Source organism: Centruroides sculpturatus, unplaced genomic scaffold, assembly GCF_000671375.1.
Source record: "Centruroides sculpturatus isolate CEXI.00-Female unplaced genomic scaffold, Cexi_2.0 scaffold559, whole genome shotgun sequence".
Lineage (NCBI taxonomy): Eukaryota > Metazoa > Arthropoda > Arachnida > Scorpiones > Buthidae > Centruroides > Centruroides sculpturatus.
The window spans coordinates 175,001-193,616 of NW_019384826.1; the positions used below are offsets into that span (position 1 = coordinate 175,001).

General features: G+C 32.5%; 1 protein-coding gene across 1 annotated transcript in view; it reads right to left on the minus strand.

The window, feature by feature from the left end:
* LOC111630024 (sodium leak channel non-selective protein-like) overlaps window positions 1-18,616 on the minus strand; it is an 83,683-nt gene that overhangs the window by 39,319 nt on the left and 25,748 nt on the right. The window contains exons 10-26 of the mRNA XM_023374024.1: window positions 16,455-16,464; window positions 15,877-15,933; window positions 15,563-15,700; window positions 15,340-15,482; window positions 15,140-15,244; window positions 14,827-15,048; window positions 14,563-14,730; window positions 14,421-14,480; window positions 14,224-14,355; window positions 13,579-13,716; window positions 13,415-13,489; window positions 11,382-11,513; window positions 11,128-11,318; window positions 10,950-11,057; window positions 10,722-10,883; window positions 2,227-2,406; window positions 886-1,006 (exon numbers count right to left, since the gene is read on the minus strand). Of these exons, the coding sequence (XP_023229792.1) occupies window positions 886-1,006; window positions 2,227-2,406; window positions 10,722-10,883; window positions 10,950-11,057; window positions 11,128-11,318; window positions 11,382-11,513; window positions 13,415-13,489; window positions 13,579-13,716; window positions 14,224-14,355; window positions 14,421-14,480; window positions 14,563-14,730; window positions 14,827-15,048; window positions 15,140-15,244; window positions 15,340-15,482; window positions 15,563-15,700; window positions 15,877-15,933; window positions 16,455-16,464 (2,142 nt within the window). The remainder of the gene's footprint in view (window positions 1-885; window positions 1,007-2,226; window positions 2,407-10,721; window positions 10,884-10,949; window positions 11,058-11,127; window positions 11,319-11,381; window positions 11,514-13,414; window positions 13,490-13,578; window positions 13,717-14,223; window positions 14,356-14,420; window positions 14,481-14,562; window positions 14,731-14,826; window positions 15,049-15,139; window positions 15,245-15,339; window positions 15,483-15,562; window positions 15,701-15,876; window positions 15,934-16,454; window positions 16,465-18,616) is intronic.

Here is an 18,616-nt window from a genome sequence, read left to right on the forward strand (position 1 = left end):
CTTTTAGTTAGAAATAAAGCTGTTTTGTTGTCAAAGGATTGCATTAATTGTGAATAGCATGAGAAATTAACTCAACAAAGGGTTATGGGCCCAGGAAGAAAATTCCAACGTCGATGCAACCGGATTGAACGATCGACCACGGTAAGCCTAAATTTGCTATCTTAGAAACCGAACCGTTATAACGAATAGAATGGCCGAAATAGGACATGGACAGTTACCGAAGTTTACGGGTAGCAATTTCACAAGTTGGAAGTACCGTATAATGGCCATCCTAGGATTGAAACTAGATCACGCACGTGGCAAGCAAGTTCTCTATAGTATAAACCATTTCGCTGTGCTGCCATAGTGTAAAATCAACCAGTATATAAGCTGCACTTAAAATTTTAGAGTCCTTTTTCTCGGAATCTTCTGGCTAGTGCACTTTACAATTTTTCTGGGTATACCCTTGTGGTATACTACTAACCTGCAAAGTCTCATCCCAAGCTGAATTTCCGAGACCGTAAGGTCCTCTTGCAAGTTGTGGAAAATAATGATAGAAATTTTGCTGCATACTTTCTTAAATTGAGGAATTGATATATTTATTAATATTTTGTGCAATGTGGGCTGCACAAAATATTAATCAAGCCACAGATTGCTCACCCATGGCTTACACAATCATTTGCTTTGGTTTTTACATTAAAATCAATCTTACATTTGCCAATATCCTTGCAATCATTCTTTCATATTCTTTTCCCAGTTCTTTCTTTCTTTTATTGTGAAATATAACAGACATTAAAAATAAAGACACAGTTTCAACAAAAGGAAAAAAACATATAATTAGTAATTTTCCTTTCACATAAATATACATTCTATTTTTTTTTTTTTTTGTATTAATGAATTACAAACCTGTAAGAGAGATGTGTTCATAACCCGTCGGCATGGTGTTTCAAACATCATAGATATACATGATAATGTAGTTATAAGAATCATCACCCAGTCCAAGTAGGTAACTAATCCAAGGAGATTACTGTAACAATTTATTTTATTAATCATTAATTTTTAAATTATGAGAACCTGCAAGTTATCATATTTTTCACCTTATGAGATGCACCATTGTATAGAACACATCATATTTTTCATGTTTTTTTTGGGGGGAATATTCTTCACATTATAAGACACCCTAATTTCTGATAAAGTTCAGCTACAACAAAGTGTATCTTATGCGATATGCTTCTTGTCTAGTCTTGTGTACAAATATACGAGCTCTAAGACGGCTTTTCTTTTTCACTAGACTTATTACACAAATAGTCATAAATATTACAATTTTAAATAAAAAACACACATATATATTAAATTCATAACAATTATAACAATTAATATACAGTATTTTCTTATTAGGGTCAGTCAAATGAAAACGAGACAGATGGGAAAAAAGTAAGTAAACTGTTTATTATTTCAAAAGTAATCGCCGTAACTGTTAATACATTTATCCCACTGTGAGACAAGATGGTCAATGCCTTCATAGAAAAATGTTTACGGTTGCCTATAGAACCATGATTGTACCCAGGCGTGCATCTTTTCGTCCGAAGCAAATTGATTGCCACGAATATCTTTCTTCGAGGCTCCAAAAATATGNCATCCATATTTTTTCTAATGTCACAACTCCTGCGTTTCTCATAGTCCATGTAAGTCTCATGTATGTTCTTTTACAATTTTATAACATTATTGTAAAAAATTTTTTACTAATTTGTACCCGTTATGCTAATTTTTCCTGCATAGTTGTAACACGAGTTGAAAAGGGATAGAATTATCCGAAATGCATTCTCAAATAAATAAAAAATTTTTCTAAAGTTTGTTTTCCATTTCATTGATGGTGTAATAAGTCTAGTGAAAAAGAAAAGCCGTCTTAGAGCTCGTATATTTGTAAAGTGTATCTTATAAGGTAAAAAAAAATACAGTTACGTTAAAATTTATATATCTTAGAAGATATTAACAATATATTACACTTAAGTTTTTGCCTGTAAATATAAAGTATTTGTTGAATTTTTGCCTCATTGTCAGATAAAGAACTTTCCTAATAATAACAACAAAAATAAATTATATTTTACTGGAATGCTAATGTATTGAAAAATTGTTATTAGTATTATAAGCTATTCCTAAATTCAGATAACAATTTTTTTGTCATTTGTTCTAATTATATAATATCAATATGGTAAACATTATTTTATCTAAATGACAAATACTTACTGTAAGCCTTTATATTTTATTTTTTTTTCTTTCCCCGTAATAGGATCTCTGACACAAGGATTATATCTTGCATATACTATTGATTGACACAATTTACGAAATTTACTTTCTCGTCCAACGACAAAAAGAGGATTGTCAAAAAATGGATGATTTTCTCTCAGATCTTCTTCTCTTTGGTTTCTAAATAACACAAAAAATTTAATAAATAAAATGTGTATATTAATTAAAAGGTGATAAAAATATTCATTTAATTCTTTAACACAAAATAACTCCCTTATCAACTTATTCACCCAAAACTGGTTTTCTGAAATTCACATCTTTATTACCCTAGCAGTTTCAGATTCAAAATGTATGTGTACTGACAGTTAAGAGAAGTGCTTATCATAGGATACTGAAGCAAATATTTTATTATAAATGCTTTCATTTTTACATAAGAACAGCTTCAGCTAACATTCAAATATGAATAAAATCTGTTATCCAACAACTATTTTTACTTTATATATACAAATGCTAGTTACCCCTCAAAATTGTCGTGGCTATAATTTGGCTGCGGGAAAACTGCGGATACATCTTAATTAATAAAAAGTGTTAGGTGGCGTTGATTAAAGCACGAGGTGTGCTTACCTTTAATGTAGAGCTTGTTAATTAAACCCTTTTAGTTAGAAATAAAGCTGTTTTGTTGTCAAAGGATTGCAATAATTGTGAATAGCACGAGAAATTAACTCGACAAAGGGATATGGGCCCAGGAAGAAAATTCCAACGTTGATGCAACTGGATTGAACGATCGACCACGGTAAGCCTAAATTTGCTATCTTAGAAACCGAACCGTTATAACGAATAGAATGGCCGAAATAGGACATGGACAGCTACCGAAGTTTACGGGTAGCAATTTCACAAGTTGGAAGTACCGTATAATGGCCATCCTAGAAAGTAGAGATCTAGGAAATCTGTTAATAGACGACCCACCTACGGATCCCGCCGAAGAGGCGAAATGGAAAAAAACGGACTCCCAGGCTAGAGGCATTTTAACATGTGCGATGGACGACACACAAGTGGCGCTTATCTTAACGTGTAAAACGACAAAACAGATTTGGACCCACTTGAGAGAAAGATATGAAGGGGACTTAAGGAAACAAGCGATAGAGGCCAGAAACAATGTGGCGAGATTAGTAATGAATCGTGACGAGACATGGAGAGATTATCTATTAAGAGGAGAAAAACTTCTAGAGAGTGCTAGGATAATGGGAGCCCAAATAGAGGACGACGAATTCATCACCGCGCTATTGAGAGGTTTACCACAAAAGTACAACCTAATAGCCATGCAATTCGACAACCTAAAAGACCCCAAGATCTCCGACGTGAGAAAAACCTTCGAGAGATATGAAGAAAGAAATGGGCTCGAACAGAGGGAAAACCTCACAGCCTACAGAGCGTATCACCCACCGAATTATAAAACTCCAAAGGACAATGCACAAAGAAAATCTCGAACGAGGGAAACGCTATGCTACATCTGCCGTAAACCAAATCACAAGGCAATTGAATGCTGGTTGAACCCGATTAACAAAGCAAGGAATAGAGACAAACGGGACAACATCGATCTCGACAACCGAAGATCAAACTTCAAAACTTCTAAAATAGCTTGGGAAAACTCAGCTAGAGTGAACGATAACCGACAGAGAAAAGAGAAACCAACTAACGAGGGTAACAACAGACAGAGAGTAATGACTTTAAGTACAAATGGAGAGCCAGATACATGCTGGATCATAGATAGTGGGGCGACCAGCCACATGACTCCAAATCGCCAATGGTTAGAGAACATGAGAGAAGATACAAAAACAATCACTATGGCCGATAATAATGTCATACACTCAGAAGGCATAGGAATCACAGAAATAAGAGACGAAGACTCTAATAGATTACTCCTCGAAGACGTACTATATACCCCAGATCTAAGCAACAACTTAATTTCCGTAACTAAACTGGCAAAAAGGGGGATCAAGATAATCTTCGACGCCAAGAACTGTAAAATGCTTGACGAAAGAGGAAATGTCATCATGTTGGGCAGCAAGTGGAGAGACCTATACACTGTTAGACACGGGACCACCAACCATGAATACAGTATGAAATCCCACCATAATGACTGGGAGATCTGGCATAAACGACTCTGCCATATCAATGGAAAGTACATGAACATTTTAGCCAAGAACGAGATGGTACACAAATTCCCACTCACACCTCGATCCAACACGCCTGTATGCGATACCTGCATTAGAGCGAAGTTCACCAGGAAGCCCTTTAAACCGGTGCTCACAAAACAATCAAAGAATCCTCTCGATCTCCTACATCTTGACTTGGTCGGACCCTTCAGAGTCGAATCGATGGGAGGAGCAAAGTATGTACTTACCATCGTGGACGACTACTCAAGAAAACTTTTCACCAAATTCATAAGGGCCAAATCCGAAACAGCGGAAGCAATCATAGACTTCGTAAAAAACGTCGAAAACACAACTTCGAGAAAGGTCAAACAAATCAGATCTGATAACGGCGGAGAATTCCTTAACGAAAACCTAAGGACATTTTTAAACGACAAGGGTATTAACCATCAACTGACTAATTACTACTCCCCTGCTCAAAACGGAGTGGCAGAAAAGGCTAACAGAACTCTTATCGAGGGTACTACAGCGTTACTGATAGAAGCGGAACTGCCAAAAAACTTCTGGGCTGAGGCAATGAACTGCTTCACTTATGTACGTAACCGGACACCCACCCAGAATGACATGAAAAGGACCCCCGAGGAATTGTTCTCCGGAAGAAAACCCACTATAGGACATCTAAAGGTATTCGGCTGTAAGGCATATTATTGGATTCCCAAAATGAGGCGAAGTAAACTTGACTCAAAGGCGGAACTAGGAATCTTTGTGGGATACTCATCCTGTAGGAAAGCGTACCGAATATTCGACCCTACCACTATGACTGTAATCGAGTCACGTGATGTAAAATTCCTAGAAAACCAAAGAGGCAAAGACCTCCAAAATCAAGCAAATCCAACGCAGGACTATACCCTAGTCGATATAGAGAGAGAGTACACTGATTCAACTCCTACAGCTCAGGATATAGAGGATACAGAAGTCACAAATTCCGATAACGAAATCGAGACAGGCTACGACCTAAATGAACCTACAGAGGAAAATCTCTCTCCAATAGAAGAAAAAAGACCCAGACCACCTCTAAATTTCTATTACGAACCACCTCTAAGTGACTCCGATGTCGAAGAAGACGTACCGGAAGACACAAACGATCCAACATATCGACCGTACAACAGAGTCCTGATATCAGAGAGCAAACTCATAATCCCAAACAGCTATGAGGAAGCATTGAACCTACCGGACAAGGACAAATGGATTGAAGCCATGCAAAAGGAGATGCAATCGTTAAAGGCTCATAATGTATGGGAAACTGTAATCCTTCCAGAGGGAATAAAACCCATAAAATGCAAGTGGGTATACAACCTCAAACACGACCCTGTGACCTCATGCACAAAATACAAGTCCAGACTGGTAGCCACAGGTTGCTCCCAAAAATATGGGATAGACTTCCACGAAACGTTCTCACCTGTCATAAAAGCCAACAGCCTAAGAGGACTTTTAATATACGCTGCTATACACAACTATGACATCAACCACCTAGACATAGAAACGGCATATCTGTACGGAAGGCTAAATGAAACAATATATATGGAACAACCCAAGGGATACGTAGAAAATACGAAAAACCAAAGGCAAGTATGCAAGTTGAATCAAGCTATATATGGATTAAAGCAGAGTGGCCGAATCTGGTATCAAACACTTAACAAATACCTAATAGAGATCGGCACAAAGAACTTCCAATCTGACAAGTGTGTGTACATCTATAAACGAGGAACTAGAAAAGTTATCTTAGGAATCCACGTAGATGACATAATAACTATATCTACTGACAGGAAAATCTTAGAGGAGCTACTAAGAAAACTTCGAAGAAAATTCAAGATCAAAGAAAGTCCAGACACGAAGAATATTTTAGGCATGGAAATAATAAAAGGAAAGGGAGAGATACTGATCAAACAGCAAAATTACGTTAAATACATATTAGAGAAGTACACAATGCAAGACTGTAAGCCGAGAAGTACTCCGCTCGATCCCGACGTTAAACTAGAAAAATATAACGACTCAAAACCGTGCGATCAGAAGTTATATCAGGAAATGCTAGGCTCGTTGATGTTCCTGGCAACGCACACAAGACCCGATATAGCGTGTGCAGTAACCCTGCTCTCCAAATATACCAATGACCCTAGAATTATTCACCTGACTGCATTAAAGGGCATACTCAGATATCTGAAGGGAACACAATCGACAGGACTGCGCTACACACCAGACAGACTAGATGTCAGGGGCCTTTCTGACGCCAGCTGGAGAACCCCTCCAGAAAAGAGTATAACAGGACACGTTTACTCAATAGGAAAGAACATATTAAGTTGGACCTCGAAGCAACAACCCATCACCCCTCTCTCAACTTGCAACGCAGAACTATTCGCACTAGGAAGCTGTGCTAAAAAAGGGATTTGGATAAAATTCTTTCTAGAAGAACTGTTTGGAAAACTCGAAACAATCCAACTTCTATGCGACAACCAATCTGCGATTTCCATAGCGAAATCAGGCTACATGAGTAACAACTCGAATCATTTAATCAGACTGGCATCATATCTAAGTCAACAGATGGAAGAAGGAACATTTCAACTTAAATATATAAAAACCGAAGAAAACGTAGCCGACGCCTTCACAAAACCGTTAAGTCGACCAAAGTTAAATCTGTTTGTCAAAGACGATTTTTTGTATATGTGAATCCGCCGCACCCAATCCCTGGCCAAATTAGGCGGGGAATCTGTCGTGGCTATAATTTGGCTACGGGAAAACTGCGGATACATCTTAATTAATAAAAAATCATCTCTGTTAGGTGGCGTTGATTGAAGCACGAGGTGTGCTTACCTTTAATGTAGAGCTTGTTAATTAAACCCTTTTAGTTAGAAATAAAGCTGTTTTGTTGTCAAAGGATTGCAATAATTGTGAATAGCATGAGAAATTAACTAGACAAAAATTCCTGACTCAACTTGTCTCTCAGACCATTCAAAATTTCATTCCTCTGCAAATTTTGTTGCTTTGCTCCCTTACATTCAAACTCTTGGCCACCAGACAATCCAATCTAAGTTATGACAGTAACTTAGAGCATAAGTCAAACTTATGCTCTAAGTTACTGTCACTATTCTCTGTGTATGCTTTAAGACCGGAGAAGTTTTTGGAGCCATAAAAGTAGATGAAACATTGTTTTGCCAAGCTTAATGATTAATTAAGTTAGGTCCAGCTAAGTATATCAAACAAATCAAGTGACCAGACAAGATGGGACCTCCCAATCTTAACACCATATTTAAGTACATTGTTATTTTTTGACTTTTAATATATCTGCCCATCATATATCATCATCTAACTAAAAAAAAAATTATCCTGTTAGCCATTTAAGCTTTTTTAGAAGCAACCTTTCCTTCTTACCATACATCCTAACAGTCAATTTTTAATACCTTCCTTTCAGTCCTCCTTCTCCAACCTCAATATCATTTCCCAAAACTGAAAACTCCACTGCTTACACCTGAAATTTCAGTTCTTTCTCTCAATCATCCATTTCCATGCATCTTGTAAACTATCACAGTCATTATTATTAATAACTGGATGGAAGTGGAAGAACAGAAAGGAAGGTAATAAAAATAACCATTAAGGTTTATAACTGGAAGAAAAGATTATTTTTTAAAAAAGTTTAGAAAGAGAGTAAAATAGATTTTGTGTTAGAAGGCAATGTGGTACCTTGTAATTTTTTTATTTTGACTGTGAATGTCATGAAAATGAGTTGTAGAAACTTGAAAACATTAGGATAATAAAGATGTGAATAAGGTATTAATGATTAACCAATTTTAAAAACAAATACTGTATAACAATAAAAACACTTAACCCTTGTATCCTATTCGGACCACTCCTGACCCATCTTTATTGAATAGAATACTTGACCATAACTTTATATCGATGATATAAAGTTAATTATTACGAGTAATGTTATTTCAAAAGCCTTCATCTTCTAGATGAGCTCTTCTGGATTCTTTTTATGTCTTATAAACGATCAAACACATTTTTAAATAGTGAAATATACCTAATAAATACAGCATTTAGAGTGTAAAAAGTCAGAAAAGACTCTTACAGGATTTACAGTACAATTTATTTCTAAGTTCAGATTTTAATTTTACTCTAACTTATAATATATTCCAATTTCCTTATGGGTATCTCTAGATGATTAGTGTTTTATACCATTTCACAATGTCAGTTCAGAGTCGAACAACAGATAATAAATTTCATGTAACTAATTGTGCATTTCCATCTTGATCTCATGGACTAAATCTCATTACTTTGACATTTTATTCAGTAAGATAGGGCAGCTTTCAAAGCTCATACACTGAACTTCATATAAAAAAGGAATACAGCAAATGAGGCAATTTCTAATAGACCTTGCTAAGAAAATGGGAGAACCTAAATAGGATTAGAGAATCTGCAGAAAAGAAATAAGGCCATCAGAGATGCAGTGAATACAAGTTAATACCAGCATCTAATGATATCTGAAGATTTCTAAAAACAAAGGTAACAAAGAGAATTAGATTGGTCTCATGTGTACTTGGAAGAGACAACAAAACAAATCAAACCTATGATAACTGTATAATTTTATATGTAACAATCATATCTCAAGAAACTAGTCATATAAAATTATGAATTCAACACATTTATTACACAGTAGTCTTTTCATACTTAACATTATAGAAACAAAATCTATCCATATTTATGTAATATATTTCTTAGGGGCTTTTTATTGTTATAAATATTGATATGACCATAAATAAAATACTTTCAGATATAATGTTTTTTAAAAAATGTTAAAATGAAGTCATATGTGACTTCATCCAGAGTTTTAAGCAATTCCAAAAGAAACAAGATACGAAGATTAAAGTTATTACTAAAAAATAATAGAAATTTTGTATTAATATTTTTAAAGAGCATTACAACAAAGACAAACACTATTAATTTTATACTGCAAAATGGATCATATTTTCTCAAATTTGAATTTTCCAACCTATCACCAATTTTTTCAAAATTTTATAATTCAAAATATTGTCATTTCTCATTTTTATGTTTGAATTACAATGGGGGTTTTTATCAATGTGGAAAGCTTAAGCCCCTATAACCCTCTGTGTATCTGTCCCTAAACCCTGCAAATAGTAAATAATTGTTCTGGAAGGAAGTATGACAGAACTATGGAAGAAATGCAAAATTCTGGCCAAAACACAAGAACTGAAATCACTTAAAATTAGTATGGAATATGGAAGAATACTTTTCTTCATTAAAATACATCTTTAAAAAATATGAATGAATCTTTTTCTATTCAACCATCTGTAGTTGAAAACTGTGAAAAGAGTAGACTATCATCTGAAATAACTAAAGAGTTACATCCACCAGCAACAATGATAAGATCCAAATACAGTAGGGATAGGCCACAACAATCAACAATCAGTGAATGAGCTGAAGAATCCTGAGATACCATTAAGCTACAAGCTACCAGACTGCCACCTTACACCTTAAAGACTATTTTCTCTTTTAATGATTAAAAAAAAAAAATTGTCATATATCAGATTTGGATAAGTCTGTGAGGAGATGCTCAGATTGACATGTTGTAATCACATCTTATTCATCCCAATAAAGTACTGTTGAACATCTTGACTCAACTCACTAATTTATCAAGCATAAGACAATAAAGTTCACCCACTATAAGAGGGGAAGTAATATCAAGTTTACATATAATTAAAAAAAAAATAACTTTTTCATTAAGGTTAATTAGCAAGTAAACTTAATATATATTTTTATCTTTAAATACATGTTTTAATGGAAATATTTATCAACTAATTAATAATTCTTGCAGTACCTTAAATGAAAAAATGAAATTGGTAGCATTTATGAAAATACTGTTTGCTCCCTGGTTGGTGAAGAACATTACAAATTGCAATTTAGTGCTACCAAAAGCTTTATGCAAAATAAAGGAGGAATTACATCTAAGCAATGTTGAACAACTTAAAAATTGTAAAATAAAGTAATAAAAAGGTTTAATAGAATCTTTTCATTTCATCCATATGTAGTTATTATGAATTTTATAACTCATTATTAAGCTGTTATAATTACTTTTTAATTAAAAATATCCTCTTCCAATCAATACTTTTTTTATTAAATCTGTTCTCTAATTAATGTGGATTTATAATTTTCTAAAATACATTACAAATACTGCACTAAATAGGGTATTCCTGTATATAACAGAAAAAGAAGTTTTTATATGTGTCACAATGTTTATGTGAAATGTTTTGTTACATAAAATATAATTACCTTTTCATTTCTGCTTGTTGACGTTTCTGTTGCAACAGCTTAATGTCAAAATCATGTGGATTGCGAGTGGCACTAGTAGTACTACCCTCTCCATTTTCATGAAGATGATCATAAGACTGTTTAATCTTTATAGATCCAGCACGAACAGATCTTCTCATACTTCTGATAAATAAAATTGATACCAAATATAAAACTAATCAGTATATCAAAATTAAAATAATATACTACCTTCTGTCTAGTCTAACTGGTTTTTGGCCTGGAATCTGCTTTTGTCCTTTACCCAGAATAGGAATTTGTCCAGAATCTCCTACTAAAAGTCGCTGGTTATTTGAATCACTAAAAATTTTTTAAATAATTAAACTTTTATAATTTCTCAACTCTATATCAGAAAGTTACTTATACTTACACCAATATATTGTTTATATTTGAACGTTTTAGATGACATCCAACATTACGTATTTTACTAGGAGAAGATAGCAGATGTAAAGGACGTTGTTTACGGTATGTCACGAGCGTTTCTCCCTCTTCGCCTTTTTTCATTGTTGGCAGTTCTTCAGGTTGTTCTTCTACAAACATCTTCATAAAACTTTCTCTTACCTAAATACGTAATAAAGTCATAAATATGTCTAATTTGTAATAAAATTTCCACTAAAATTTTACCTTTGGAACACTAAATTCAGATGGAGTTTTATTTAATCTACTCATCTGTGGACTGTCAGGAAAACGTTCAAAAAGCAACAACCTTTTTGGAAGGCCTTCTTTAATTCCAGCACTTTGTTCTTTTGCTTTTAACTATAAATTAAAATAATAAGTAAGCATAAATCAATCTAAAATCTCTAAATTTAAAAATATTAGATTAATGCAAAAGTTTATAAAATTTTTTCCATTTTTATAGTATAATGTTTATTGCAAGAATGAAAAATAGTTTATTCAAAGAAATAATTGCCATTACATTCCAGTACCTTCTTCCATTAATTGGACAGGTCATGGATATGTTCTGAATAAAACTCAGACTGTTTTGACTCAAAGAACTTTGCAAGTGCAATTTTTATCTCCTCATCATCAGAAAATTGCTTTCCATCCAAGAAATGTTGCATAGAGCTGAAGAAATGATAGTCAGATGATGCAATGTCTGGGCTATATGGCAGATGAAGAAGAACCTCCCACTGAGATCAAGCAACTTCTGATGGGTTAACCTTGACATTTGATCTTGCAGATCTTTCCAATGCAGATAAGTGACAAACTACAGTGGACTGGTCACAACCAAGTGTTTTCCTCATATCCCACATAGTCAAAAATGAGTTGGCTTCCATCAACTGCTGCAGCTCATCATCTTACAAGATGGAAGGCCTTCCTGAGCATGGCCTATCTTTGACTTCATATTGTCCAACTTTAAATTAACTAAATGAATTGTAGACTTGGAGACAACATTCTTGCCAATGATTGCATCATATGGTGATAAGATTTAGTTGCTTTTATACCAAACTGATAATCATAACTATTTACCAATACTGAGAATCCTACTATTTACCAATTGCTAAAAGGTAGACAAAGGTGTCTTGGACAAGAACTCTCTTCCAAGAGTCTACAGAATCCCTGTTACAGATACACGGCAGCAGAATAAAATGTTCTATATCGGTGCTACCGGAAGATCCCTCAAGGAAAGGCTGTCAGAACACCAGAGAAACATAAGAAGCGAACAGCCGCGCACAGTGCTGGCAACTTATGTCTTAGCTGACCCACAAGAGGTCAAAGCAGAATGGGACCACACAAGATTGATACAAACAGTTTGCAACAAAAAGCACCTCTGGTATGCTGAAGCTTGGAATATCTGCAAAACCAGCCAAAAAGGACTAGCTATCAACTTCTGAGATGCAAGCAAAGTATTGGCAGCCTGGTGATCAAGTATATTATAAGCGTCAAGAACAGTGGCAAAGCGGCAACATTCTTAAGGGTAGAACCCTTAAGTTAATGTATTTGCTCAACACATTCTTTATGTTTGGTACTTTATGTCTGTTTGTATTTTTTTTATTGTTATTTTTATTGTTATTTTATATCCTGAACGTCATATTATTTTTTACCATTCTAATAGCTACTGTGGTTATATAATAACAGCCTTTATGTAGAGATAGCGCTCTTTATTACCGTAGAATATCCTTTTAAAAACGTTCCAAAATGCATGTATCGTTAATTCAAATTTTCTCAGAGTTCAATTTTTTCTGTTTTTATTCTTGATAAAAGTAATTAAATATGACCGAAAACGTTAGAATTTATAAATACGGCTGCACATTTAAAAAGTATTCTGAGTGTGTTTAATTGGTAAGAAATGCAGTCTACGATGAGTGATAATCATAAAGAGTATATAAAAATTCCAGAAACTTTTGCATAAACCCAATATTTTAAGATTTTTAAGATTATAGTGTATATAATAGACAAGTGTATACTTCAATAAACTTATTATTTTAAATAAATATTTCTACTGATATTTAACTACCAGATTATTTGATACCAGATTATTACTTTATATACATTATTTGAATTGCAACTTTTAATGTTTTATTGTATTTAATTGTCTGAAATTAAACTTGATATTGTTCTAACTTTATTACATCTTTCTTATTTGAAAAAAATTAATTGTTATGTAAAAAATCTATTTAATCATATACAAAATTTTCTTGCCATTAAATACATACTTGTTTAACTTTTTTAATATCTTCATCAAGTTCTAAATTATCTAAGATTACAGCTACAAATAAACTGAGCACAATCTGTTAAATATAAATGTAGTTTACTTAGTTCAATTTTAAAACATTGATTTGAAATAATACAGAATAATTATCAAGAAGTACATATTTACCAATGTTACAAAAAGATGATATAAAATAAAATATATTGCAACTAAAGGACCAATTGTTTTACTTGTACGAAGCATTGTTTCATTCATTACTTCACCCCATCCTTCTTGAGTCAATATTTGAAACATTGACATAAAAGCCTGTAAATTAATAATTGATTTATGAAGATTATACATTTATTTAAAAATTATTTCCTTAAATAGATATGTGAGAAGTTAAAGTCTACTTTCTTAAATTATTGTTTCTTCAATTAATTAATTATTAAAAAAGCCAAAGTAAATTACTATAAATCAATGGTAACTTGGACAATTTTGACAAATGCACACTAAATAAATTTTGTGTTACTGTTTGAACAATAAATTTTATATCTGCAAGCTTACTCTAAATTGAATACATAAAGATAAATCATATTTTCATATAATAATATTTGTATATTCTATTAAACAGCTTTAGTGTAATTAGGCATTATATCTTATATTTAAATATTTGTTACATATTTTAATTTATACAATTATTTTTGAGTGCCAAATAAAAGTCACTCAATACTTTTTTCAAGCTAAGATTATTATATTAATTTTTTTTATTGAATAATATATAATATTTAAAATATTCTGCTAAATTAAAATTCTTTTACATATGTATTTTACCTCAGGAAATGCTTCAAATTTATTAAAATCAGCCAAAGAACAAAAAAGTTGCATACTTATACTTGAAGTAATAATTAATAGACACATGGTGAATATTATAAGACTTCCTAATTTCTTTCCAGGTCCAAAAATCTATAAAAATTTATTCAAATTAATAAATTGAAAATATATATTTTTAAATAATCCGTGTTTAGTACCTTATATACAAAATCTTCTAATACAGGAGAAGCTTTAATTAAACGTACAATTCTCAATACCTGTAATACATAATTAAATTTCAAAACAAGTAAGAAAAATAGTTTATATATTTTGGAATTTAACAATAAAAAAATTTTATACCTGAAAATAAGCTAATTCAGACATGTAAAGAGATGGTATTGCATGTAAAGTTGTACCAATTGCTAATAATAATTCAAACTTGTGTAATGATCTTTGATAATAGCCATGCAAACCAAGACACCATATTTTAAATAAAACTTCCAAATCAAAGAAAATGGTAAAACCAACCTTAAAAAGTTTAAAAAAAAATTTAAATAAGGATTTGTTATTTTTGAAAAATATTTGAATTGGATATTTATTTATGAAACATCAAAGAACACATACTTCAGCTAGATAATACTTCTCATAAAATTGTCGTCTTGGACGTCCATCGTGTTCAAATGAAATACTTGCAGCCACAATGGCATTTGCAACGTTAACTACCATAACAATAACTTGAAAGAGAGCAGACTGAAGAAATATTTGAAAACAATGTGGTGCTTTACCTCTTCCCTTATTCTCATCAATTGTAACTAATCTCCAGCCTGTATCATCTCCTCTTAAAATCTAATAAATAAAACTTAGTAAACTTAAAAATAATAATAAATTAAGTTAATATATTAATTAGATAATCTCCAAAATTTATAGTAATAATTACCTGAGGTGTTGTTTCAGTTGTAATTCTACCTCTTTCCCCCCACATTTGTTGAAACTGTACTCTAATTTCATTAAATGTTTCAGTAATTACGGCTATGAAAACATTCTAATAAATTTTTTAAAAAATTATTTAGTTTATATTTAAAATTAATCAATCTTTCTTAAAGAATAATTAATTAGATAAAATTTTGATTGTAAAACCTTGACAAGCCATGCCAGGAAAAATATCATGGTTGTAAAATAAAAGGTTGCTCTCCATGCTGGTAAACTATCCATTGCTTTATACATTAATAATGCCCAACCTTCTTGTGATGCAGCTTGATAAACAGTGAAAAAACTATGTGCTATAAAGCACAAAATATTTATTGTTAGCCATTTAAATAAAAGAAAATTTTTTATTTATTAAAAAAAATTATGAGATTACCAAAATCATCAAAACCATTGAATCCAGATATATTTTTGGGAAGATCAATTTCCATGCAAACCATTCCATTTGGACATTTATATCCAGTGTTTGAGGTCATTGAACAGTAAGTATCTGGTATTGCCAATGAATCAAGGGTTACATTTCTGCAAATAAAAATTTAAATTTAGCAAATAATAATGATTTTAAATGGATATTAATTTCTTTTTACAATTATATTATAATAAATAAATTAGAAACAAAAATATATTTTATTTTAATTGGAACTTTGTTCTGTTAATTAATCTAAATTGCACATTATTATATTTATTTTAAAGTTTTATTATTAGATTGGGTGTTCTGAAATAGGTGACAAACTTCGGAGATGATTCCTCACGGGGAAATAAAGAATAAAAAGGCATATTTATGTTTGGAAATGGACAGTTTTTGAGAAAGCAGAAAAGTATAAGATAGATTTTATTACATAGCTCACTCAATTACATAGCTGTCTTTGTAAGAAATGTTCAAAATGCCTTCCACATGCATCTATGTGGGGAGATATCAAAACATAGAATGCTACACATTTTTGAAGTTTCCAGACCAACTGTAAAAAGTGTAACATGTGTCAACAACGTGTCACAGCAGCTTGTCTGCCCTATCAATATGAGTGTTATGCACTAGTGTTTTCAGCTGTTACTTCCCTCATGACATCAGTGCTATAGCAACATGCTGTAGGATTTCTTCTATTTCCAGTGTGCAAACGCACTGCTGTCTTCCACAATCTGCTACAGCATGTACGACTGTTCTGGTCTCTGTTACATGACAGTATGCTCATTTATCAGCTTGGTAAATAAGTCATCAAAATTTTTTTTACATAACATCTGGATGGTGTATAATCTAAGACCATTGGCACTCATTCCTAACTATCCTACCACCTAATAATAAAATTATTTCATTCTTCATATGTAACTTAGCTATCATGCTGATTTATTTGTGTCTTTCCAGACAACAGGCTTGGTTGCTCAAAGTGCTTGGGAAAACAGACATTCAAATGAACTCAAAATTCCTTTTAACTCTTTAAACATGAAATCGGCCTGTGAGCCAAAAGTCAAAGATGGTGTCAGACATCCTGACCTAGGGCCAATTTGACCTGCCACATAACTAAAACTCATCCATTTCCACTGACATGGAAAGAGATGATTTTTGGAAACTAACTGCTTAACATAATCTAAATAAAAAGCTGTCTATAAATGATGTCAACACTGGAAGGGAGGGGGTTATGACAAGTCAGACAAAGAGGAGGAGAGGGGTTTAACTTCAGTAGCCGTCCATTTTATTTCATTAAATTTTATACAGTTTATACATTTTATTATTCATAAAGTGATAAAGGTTTTGAGGAGGGCTGAGTTTTGTTGGACATCTGAAGAGGAGAGGATACTACAGAAAATTGGACAAACTGGGACAATGGAAGGAGGGAGAGTAAAAATTTCAAGAAAAATGTACACAATTTATGGGCAGCCCCTAAAGTGGAATTTTTGGCATATTAGTAGCTAAATTCTAAACCATGATAATGTTGTAACTTGTGGGATTAGATTATGGTTAGCTTCATGATAGCAAAAGTTAATCTATTATTTTTTCTTTTGTCGTCTGGAAATTAGAAGTTATAACACAATACTACTAGTTTCCCCAATCCATGTAAATACTTAATTCTTCTTCCAGGAGTAATAAACATTTTAAAAAATATAAACTATTTTTGTGGAAAATGTCATGCTAAAAATTTAGAACAATAGTTACTAAAAATAAATTAATTTAATGTATTCCTATTTTTTCACAAATAAAAAATTATCAAACAATTTTGATGAAACATTTTAGAATTAAATGCCTCCACTCACTCCATATTAAGAAGGAAAGAAAGCAAAGGAAGGACGAATTCTTAGAATTAGCCAAAATTCAATACTGTGTTAGTGACATGAGGAATAACAAAAAATTTCTAAGATCAATTATTCTTATAGATAATATAATGGCAATTTTTAAAATTTTAGTGTAATTTGATAAATAAAGTGCTGACTAACAAGCAGTAATTATCATTATGTTTTGGGAAAAAACGAATTAAAACATTTCAAGTATTCATTTTTATAAACTTTTTTCATGTATAATTCACAAATTTTAGCATGTCTTTAAAACAAAATACTTATATTGGAAAAGAACTAGTTGTAAATTTGAGTAAATAAAGTTTTTTTTTTTTTTTTTTTTTGCAAGATTAGATTACTTATGTTGCATAAATGCTGACATTGCCATTGAACAGATTCTGACATTGATAGCTAGTAGTGCCAGCAGTTATATCTTTACTGAATGAAGGATGGCTGGAGAGTGACTTGAGAACTCATGAATGACCGAAGAGCAACTTGCAAATGACTAGTGTTCTTGTGGCTTACAATTTCTAATGCTGCTGCACAGACTTAGTCAGGAATAAAAACTTGTTGAAATCTACAAATATCAGATGATGCTTTCAAGTCTGATGGTGAAAGATGTTTACACCAATTTGTTTAGTGATAGTAGGTAAACACATATTAAGCACAGTAAAGCACTGGTGAGAGTTACCTATTACAAACAAAGCTCTGTAACAAATTGAGATATTTTTTCATCACATCATACTCTATTCCAGGGGTGGCCAACCTGTGGCTCGCGAGCCACATGCGGCTCTTTGAAGGATTATTTGTGGCTCTCGATAAATGTACCCGAGTTCCCTTTTCATTTTTGTGTTAATATATTTTTAAAAATTGTTATCGTTCCGTATGTGTTTCAAAATGTCTTTTAAATTACTAACAACAAATATGAAAGACTAAGTGCAACGTTGTAACAAATTTCATTTCCGTTCAAGTTAAGAATGATATGACTCATCGAAAACTGCGCGAACGAACATAAACAGTGGCGTAATCGTCCGTTATCGACCGACTCCAGACCGATTTTGAATTTGTAAACTGTCATTGCAATGGACAGATGACATTGTGCTCTGGAGGAAACAATTTGTATCACTCTTGCTACGGATATAATTTGTAATCTGGAATTTTTTGC